Source organism: Mycteria americana, chromosome 1 (assembly GCF_035582795.1).
Source record: "Mycteria americana isolate JAX WOST 10 ecotype Jacksonville Zoo and Gardens chromosome 1, USCA_MyAme_1.0, whole genome shotgun sequence".
Lineage (NCBI taxonomy): Eukaryota > Metazoa > Chordata > Aves > Ciconiiformes > Ciconiidae > Mycteria > Mycteria americana.
The window spans coordinates 56,003,632-56,013,091 of NC_134365.1; the positions used below are offsets into that span (position 1 = coordinate 56,003,632).

At 39.2% G+C, this 9,460-nt stretch overlaps 1 protein-coding gene across 3 annotated transcripts in view; it reads left to right on the top strand.

Moving 5' to 3' along the window:
- The window catches only part of LUC7L2 (LUC7 like 2, pre-mRNA splicing factor), a 36,267-nt gene extending 27,740 nt beyond the window's left edge, over positions 1-8,527 (top strand). For all 3 annotated transcript variants that reach the window (XM_075499541.1, XM_075499521.1, XM_075499531.1), the window contains 2 exons: positions 902-1,096; positions 7,612-8,527. In XM_075499541.1, coding sequence (XP_075355656.1) covers positions 902-1,096; positions 7,612-7,804 — 388 coding nt within the window. In that variant the 3' untranslated portion in view covers positions 7,805-8,527. The remainder of the gene's footprint in view (positions 1-901; positions 1,097-7,611) is intronic.
- The last annotated feature ends 933 nt before the right edge of the window (positions 8,528-9,460 follow it).

Genomic DNA, 9,460 nt, shown 5'->3' on the forward strand with positions numbered 1-9,460 from the left:
CAGACAAGGAATACCATTAGTGAAGCCAGTCTTTCACAAGCTGGAACATTACAAGTTTGTCTAGCACTATTAGTTTAAGATGCCCATCTTTACAGACAAAATATTCTGTTACAGAGTCATCTCTCTGTGTGTTTATACAGTATTTATCACCATGCTACTGAGTTTATACATGTACGTTTGTTTTGTGGCTACTGCGATGCAACTTTTTGTCCCAAATAACACTTAGAACACAGAGAATTGCTCGCTCTTCAAAACAGAAGCTTGTGGTTAATACCTTTTGGTGAAAACTCATGTTTTTAAAATCCTAAGCATCAGGTCACTTGCAACGGATGACCCATCAATAGTAAAAGTTTTCTTCCCAGCCTACACAGTTGAAGGTCACCAGTGAGATATTACTGCAAAGTAATTTTAAAAAAAAAAAACAGACAGAGAATCATGAATTTGTATGGTGTTTAGAATCTTCCAGACTAGTTTTACTGTAGTAGCTATGTCCTGTTTTCTCAGAACATCATAATACATAGGTTCTGGCAGATGATCCCTATCACTGCATCATGAAGTTCTACAACTTTGCCTGATAAAGACAAGATTTTAAAATTTTAAAAAGCAGATTCTTTCCATATTTTTAATTCCTTTCAGAAGCCTGAGTTGGCTATGCTGTAACCATACATACAGTAATGAATTAACTGTAAAATTGTCTGCATTAGACACAAAGGAGTTTGTAGGATTTCTAATGTTGCTTTCCCGTCTCAGTTTGCCTGTGATAGGACAATGCAATAGCTCTGAATGCTGCAGACCATTCTCTGTACAGGTTTGCTTATGTATAGAGTGCATAATAATCAAAGTACACTGATAGAGTAGCTAGGTGAATGCAGTGTCTGGTTTAAGTCCTTTCTGTTGCTAGATCTAGGTCCCGAGATCGCCGCAGACATCGGTCTCGCTCAGCCTCCCGGGAACGAAAGAGAAGAACTCGCTCCAAATCCCGTGAGAAACGCCATCGTCACAGGTCTCGCTCTAACAGCCGCAGCCGGAGTCGCAGCCATCATAGAAGCAGGCATAGTTCCAGGGAGAGAAGCCGAGAACGCAGCTCCAAAAAGAGGTAAATGTTGGCCTAGAAATAAATGGCTTTTCCTAGATGCATGATGAGAATTTTCGTGCTAAATTAAGTTTACATTTAGCACTTGGTAATTTAAACACATTTTGAGACTGTCTCAGATTTCAGTTATACCTTTAGCATATTTATGATTTGACATACAGTAGTGATTTTTTGTTTTTAAATAAAAATAATAGGGTTATGTATTATTTCTGTTTTGGAGGAGTGATATAAGATATTGGTGTCAAGTTGATAATACTGCCAGCTTCCTACAGTGTAGAAAGTGAAACGGTAGATCTCCATTTGAACCCAGGGATATCAGCAGTGATCTTACTGTCATCCATTTGGTTTTTCCCTTGGGCTCTTTTTCCCAGCACTGGGAGCCCATCTGTTGTGTACTGTGCCAGATAAAAACAAGTTTAGATAAGCCTGAAAATAAACTTGTTGCATTGAATCTGAAGATGTTGCTTTGCAAGGAAAGTGGCTCAACCGCTCATTGAAGGATTACTGCAGAGAGCAGTCTGGGTCTGTTGCTTTTGAATGATTCAATTGCTGTCTGCTCCTGAGGGTTTGCTGGCTTATTTTAGATGAGTGAGGTAAGCATAATTTAGAAGACTGTTGGAATTGCACAACGAGGCATCTGGTAGGGAGGGTCCGCTCATAACCAGGATTCCTTTCTTGTATAGGTCAGCCACTGTGGCATAGATTTGAGTGCAGTACAGTGGACAGGGTGTGCAGTCTTAAAACCCTGACAGACCGTCGACTTGCAAGAAGAGAAAAGATCTGGTTTTGAAGTGGCCCTGCACATTTAAATCGCAGGGTTTATAATTCAAATGATTTTAGGATTTAAATCACCAAGGATGGAGAAGTACATATTGAATGTGTTCAAGTATCTCATGAGCTCTTTGCCCTAAAAATGAGCTTTTTTCATCCTGGAGTAGTTAGGTGATTGTAGTCCCATTGTGCTCTGTAAGAGAGCATAGAAGACAGGGTTGGTCCAAGTCTCTTTGTTCCCTTCTTTTTGTTGCAGATGGATAAAAGTTAAATGTCCAGCACTCTAGTTGATATAATCAATAGTGTCTGATATTTAAAATTCTTCAGGGTGTTCTTTACTTTAGTGTCCTAAAGTCAACGTTTCGGACTTGGCAATTTCCATCTTGATTGTAGCCTGTCATCACAGTTATCATAAAGAGCCTGCCTCTTCAAGGCATTCACAATGGCAGATTAGCAGATCTTCAAACCTGTAGTTTTCAGTCTTAAAATAGGCATTTTCCTTTTGAATCAACGCATTTGATAACTTGGATGAACCAATGTATAGAGCATATACTCAAATTGCCTTTAATTCTTCAACTTTGAAGTCCAGCCTTGCAAGACTCAATTTCAGTCCTTTGAACTATACTGATTGATTGTTCCGGGATTCTCATCGTAGTTGTTAAAACTCTCCAATATGATATGCACAATGCAAATGATGCATTGTCTTCTGTATGTTGGCAGAGAAATAGGGAAGAACAAGGAAATTATGTGGACTATTGCTGCTATCGATGTAACAGTCAGTCTCGGCTGCCAAAGGTGAACTGAAAAAGCACAAGGTGATTTGAAGATTAAGTCAGTGTCCTTTTGCAAGGTGCTATCAAAGGATAAGCCCTTCAAGCTTTGTTTTGTGTAAATGAGTTTAAAAAATATAGTGTAGTTCAGGGCACAAGATTTCAACCTTATGATATTCAGTACTGGAAATATTTCTTCTGATGTCAGTTCCTGCCCTGAAGGAATGAGGCACACGTGTTGGAAGAATCCTTGGTACAAATAAGAGTTTTGCATTACTATTAACTTGAGGGGAAAAATTGCTGCGCCATCATTAGCAGCTCATAGCTCTTATTTCTCTGAGGTCAAGTAAAATTTTTGCTCTTAAAGTATGTATATTGTGTTTTCAAGAGACTAAAGAATCCTTAGAGCTATGATCTTGCTGCACTGGGACCAGGATAGCTATTGAACTTGCAGCCAGGCTGGATACCTCCTTTTTAGAGATGCCCTTCTAGCCATTAAAGCTGCTTTCCACATGAATGTGGGAGAGGTCTTTCTGTTGAATACCATACCATTGTTGATGCCAACATCCAAAATAAACCTGAGCTTACAGGCTCAAATATATTGTACTTCCTTGTCTCCTAAGAACTGTCTCTCTAGTCCAGGGAAGTACTCGTTGCCAAATCCTATTTTCTAAAATTTTTTTGAGGAATTTCTTAAAATCCTGATATGAAATACTTTTATTCAAGCCTGTCTTCCTTAAGCTCAAAGCATTCAGTTGTCTAAGGAATTCTGGGCAAGAATACTCTGGAAAATAGAAGACACACTCCAGCAAATTACGGCTCCTTCCTGAAGAAGTTAGCCTTTTGGTTTTGAATAACCAAATGAATTCAGATCTGGGGAAAAAGGCGCTTTTGCCAAACTGTTGCAGAAGAGCAGAGTGTGACACCAGAAGCAACAGAAAGACGGCTGAAAGCTGCAGCAGTGGCAGCCCATGGTGCCACTAATTCTAGGGCTTTAAGAGAAGTGTGGAGTTGTGGTTGCTATGTGGGAAGAGTTGCATCATTTTATGTTAACCTAAAGCCTTCTGTGTGATTTTTGGGCTTGGTTAAAGTACCATAAAATACAGTTATTGTAGGCTGCTGAACCCTGCTGTAAAAGCTATTTATGTGTCTGGGGTTTTTTTCAGTTTTGATCACAGAATCACAGAATCGTATAGGTTGGAAAAGACCTTTAAGATCATTGAGTCCAACTGTTAACCTAACACTACCAAGACCACCACTATACCATGTCCTTAAGCACCTCATCCAAACGTCTTCTAAATACCTCCAGGGATGGCGATTCAACCACTTCCCTGGGCAGCCTGTTCCAATGCTTGATAACCCTGTGGGTGAAGTAAAATTTCCTAATATCCAGTCTAAACCTCCCCTGGCGCAACTTGAGGCCATTTCCTCTCGTCCTATCACTTCTTACCTGGGAGAAGAGACCGACCCCCACCTCTCTACAACCTCCTTTCAGGTAGTTGTAGAGAGCCATAAGGTCTCCCCTCAGCCTCCTTTTCTCCAGGCTAAACAACCCCAGTTCCCTCAGCTGCTCCTCAGAAGACTTGTGCTCTAGACCCTTCACCAGCTTCATTGCCCTTCTCTGGACACACTCCAGCCCCTCAATGTCTCTCTTGTAGTGGGGGGCCCAAAACTGAACACAGTATTTGAGGTGCGGCCTCACCAGTGCCAAGTACAGGGGCACGATCACTTCCCTAGTCCTGCTGGCCACGCTATTTTTGATACAAGCCAGGATGCCATTGGCTTTCTTGGCCACCTGGGCACACTGCTGGCTCATATTCAGCTGGCTGGGTCACATCCATTATGGCTTCAACGTGTAAGCATACTAGGCAATTAGACTCCTTACTGGAGAAACTCTTGATGTGCTTCTCCTGGAATTCATTTTCCCATTTTGTTCTGTATAACAACATTATCACAGGCAAACATTGTTTGCAGCAAACCATGCAGTTCCTTCTGGTTTTCCTGTCTGCCCTTCTTCAGAAAGTATTTTTCTGAAGAGACTTTCACATAAAATGAAAAGCTGCCACCTCTCAGATACTTCTTCATTCTGAAAGCAAAGGAATGTTTATTATGTGCTATATCTGAGAAAATTCTACAAGTACATAAATTCATCTGACAAACGTGTTTTCTTTAATCTGTATCATCATTCACCCTATGAACAAGTGGATAGATTTAAATCTCTTAATGGCTGGGATCTTGCTTCAAATTTATAAGTTATAAGGAGTGGACCTCCACACTCTGTGGGCACAACTGAAGGTATACAAAGTATCTGGCAATAGTAGCAAATGTGTCTAAGATAATGGGAACCCATCTGGTAATAACAGCAATGTGCCTAAGGTAATAGGAACCTTAGGTCTGCCTAGGCTTGGATTACTGGCTTACCAAGAGCAGGTCTAAATGAAGTCCTACTTTTCATTGCTGTTAGCTGTAAGTTCCAAATAACTAAAATGAATCATCTTTCATCTCATTAGAAACAAAATAGGTAATTTGTGCTTCTTGATTTGCAATGAGAAAGTGAATATTTGCAGTTAGATGTTGAGATGCGTACTCTGATAAGATCAATCATGACAGCCGACCTAAATGTGGGTAAATTGAGAGATGGCTGTGTCAGTGTGCTTGAGCCCACTTGCAAGAATTCATGTGACAAGGGCTAATGTCCTCCCTTACAGACACTGTATGGACAAATAGAGTACCTGAAGTAATAAGATGGGGCTTCATTTCACCTGGCTTTAGATGACTAAACCAGATGTAAATCTCATGAGTCTCATTACAGACTCATCTGACATAATTTTGTCTATTTTAAGATGAGACAAATCATGCCTTAGAGTATCTATTTCTTCTGCTGACTGTTAAGGAAATCTGGCTGATTAGCTTAGATGTCTACACTGCAGGCATTTAAAGCTGGGTGAGATAGATCCCACTCTTAACATTTAAATGATTTTTTTTTTTTAATATCCTTCAGGTCTTGCTTGACAACAGAATATTCTAGCCCTATGTTAATTCTCTGCTGTGTTAGAGAAGTACACACTTCCATTTTTTTTTTTTTTTTTGAGGAGAAAGAGGGGGAGGGGAGCACAGGCCTGTTTAGTCAAACATCTTACCACTTGGTAGGTTTGAAACTGTAGCTACATCTTTCCTTGCTTTCCTAGATCTGACTGGCTGCCCTAGGACTTTTGTTCAAGGCTACTTATGTTGTTTTTTGTCCTCAGACCCAATGCAGACATCCACAGATACTGTCTTGGAACCAGTATCACATAACATGGTTCATAGTTGGTGAATGTGACAGTGTGGATGCTGCCTGCATATCTGGTGAACGGGGCGGTTTCTGCTGAAGAATCCACTTGATCAGTTAGGAAGTAATGCTTTCTGAGCATTCTAGATAATGTAAGTCTAGTAGAGGTTCTGATTCTTAAAGGCTATACCTTGCCCTTGAGAAAGGCAGGAATGGTATTTTAGTTCTAAGTCCTGTAGTAGTAATACTGCTTGCTAAAGCAATTGTATAAACTTTCACATTGCTATGCTGTGATTCATTAAAGCCAGTCTTCCTTCTTGTCACCTGATTAGAGGCTCGCCGGTAGAGAGATGGGACAGCTGGATGAATGCACCTTGCATTTCTCCCCAAAACGCGTTGGATGAAAAGCCAAAGCTTTTCATCATGGGTGGCATCACGTCCTATCTGTCTGCCTATACTAGGATTAATTACTAGAGTTAGCCTGAGTCAATCAGTTTGGAAGCATTGTTACTTCTGCAGGGGACTTACAGCACAAAATACTTGTGAAACAGCTGTACTAACTCCAGTATTAATTCTTATTTGGCATGTGGCTCCTCTTCTTATTTGACATGTAGTTTGTGGAATAGGAGTAATGCCTGTGGATATCAGTGTTTGCAAATACTGTCTTGCAAAACACTACATTGTAGGGAAAGTGATCTTTCCAGCAGAGGAACTGAAATGAAAAGTCACTTCTTTGTAAGTTTATAAAAGGAAATTAGTGCAGGAGCATTTTGCAGACTTTAGTTTTGAAGCTTTGAGGTGATGACAGTAACTTTCTGCAAGTGGAAACAGTACAGTCTTACTGTCCAGTACACCAGGTTTTTTGACTAAGAAATTAGTGGCTAGCTTTATAACATGCTGTTAAGATTTTTCTGTGAAACTATGTATTAGATTCTTTTATGCTCGCAGTACATCTTAAAATGAATATGTGATGTTTTTCAACACCAGGTTTACATGCGCTCTGTGAGGGAATATAGAGGAGGATGTCTAATCCAGTTTTTTTCCAATACAGGCAGCTCATTGAATTTAAAACTATGTGGACTGTTTAACAGAACAGCTCTTTTTCTGGCTCCATTGTAAAGGTTTTGGGATATGCCTGTTATCAGAATAAAATAACTTAAATAACATCACCTCAACATTGCAAAGTCACACAAGGGATAATTCTTCTAACAAAACCTAATTGTAGCACAGATTCCAGATTTGGGTTTTATTTGTCATGTAATAGCCTCATTCCAGAATTACACAAGTTAATCCCCCCCTGCTTTTAATCAACTCCCATTTTTAAACACATTTTTTAAGTTTGTAATTTATACATCTGAGAGAGGCTAGACATTCTTCTCAAGTTAGAGACTACAGATGAGAAATTTCAGTTAAACTTCTTTTAATGCAAGCTTGAGGGCAGAGGTTGAAAAGGAGTGAAGCACGTTGACCTTAATCTGGGCTTTGTATAAATGTAGATTAAATTCTGCCTCTATCAATATTTGTCTTTTGAAATTGGAAGTAGGAAAGGGAGAAAAGTAGAATGATTTCTTATGCCTTTTCATACACTTCTATTTATATAATTCTAAAGTTGGTTGGAAAAAGAAGAAAAGTATAACATCAAAATGCTGTTTGATAGCTACAGATTTGTGACTAACTTGAATTCTCAAATTTACTGCACTTTTCAGATCCTCAAAAGAGAGATCTTCCAGAGACAAAGAACGTTCAAGAGATCGTGATAGAACATCACGTGATAAAGATAGAAGCTCAAGAGAGAGGTCGCCACGCGATTTCAAAGACAAGAAACGTTCTTATGAAAGTGCTAATGGCCGATCAGAAGACCCGAGGAGCTCAGAAGAGCGTGAAGCAGGGGAAATATAACTGGCTGTATATTCACCTGATCTCTAGCTTCCTATGGAGTTGCATACTATGGTTTAGTTTACAGTTGTTCAAAGGGACACCAGTGAGCAGTTCCACACACTGATCCAACTAGGGTAGATGTACAGTACATAAAAGTGGTTATAACCAAGTCAGAATTAAACCCCATCAATTAATGATGCCTAAAGCTGGGTCCTGGACTTCCACCAAGTTGTAAAACTTTTCTGAAAGATTTGTCTTTATTCAGGACAACAGTTTTATGTACCAAGATGCAGATCTCAGTGTTTTTAATCTCCTTTCCAATACAAGTTAGTGAACAAATTATATTGTACTACTTGCCTTGGGTGCTTTTGAACCTTTATAAATTCTCCAATACTGCTCCAGTCAAAACAGCAGCATTGAAAGGTTGTATTTTGGGGGATTTTTTTGTTTGCTTTTTTTGTAAGAGGGTGGGTGAATGGATATTAACTTTTACTCTGAGGTTATGTTCCCAGTGATTTTTTTTTGTTTGGGAACCTAGAAGTTGATTACAGTGGGAGCATTTAGACAGGCATGTGTGCTGGAGAAAGCGGAAATGTCTTTTTACAGTGCCTATTTAGACCTGGAAATTGAACAGCTGTTGCATTACATCTTTTTTTATTTCTACTTAAATTTTGAAATCAAAGCCAGTCCCATATCTGTACCATTTGATTGGTATGTGTTCAATATATTTGTTTTTTTCCATAAGGACTCTTTCTGCTTTTTCTTGTGGGGTGTAAATGGCACATCCTGAATTGTATTAAAAACAAACAAAAAACCAGCAACAACAAACAAAAACTAAGAACAAAAATAAAAAAAAAATAAAAAAGGAAACCACATTGTCCAATAACTTGCAAGGATATACTGGTCTCTTAAGGTGGTTACTTAGCAGTTCAGTCATTTGAAAACTAGCATTCGGTTATTAAGAGTTTTTAACATGCACATGTGCTCTAGGAGAAGCAGACTTTCTGATTACAATCTTGACTGTCCTAAGATCTTCAAAGACAAAAACATGTGGAATTATAATGATCATGGCACAACCACTAACTCCTTAATGACTTCAATTTCAAAAAGCAGTATTTCATTTAGGTGCAAGCTGCCTTAACATAAAGGCGTTGCTGTTGATTCTGTCAGATTGAAAGTGCTTTGGGGCATATAAATTATTAAGGTATGCCCTACCCTCACATGGAACAATGAGGAGATTGGTAAGTTCTCCTTGAGATAGCACCACTGAGTTACTTAACAGTGATGCTTAAGAGCAGTGTTTGTAATGATTTATTAGCATTTTCAGCAGGTTCTGCAGACTCTCCTCTGTATCTGCCTAGTCCAAGTGCCTCTGTAGGCCCGCTAATTATGGGTGCGTAATATCACTATAAATCCACTGTGTACGTTTTTCCTCAGTGTCTTTTCTGCAGCTTCTTCAGTATGGTCAGAACACATGGGTGATAATTCTAACACAATAGGTAATTCAGCAGTATTTTGGCTGGCACTGAAAGCCAGAACAGGACCTTTACAGCTCAGCAACGACTTGTATTCAACATAGCACATACCCTCCACTTTGAATTCATGTCGTTTTAAGCTCCTAAAGAAATACTGTAACAATGATGGCTAACTACTTAACACTTTTCTTTATTTATCCAT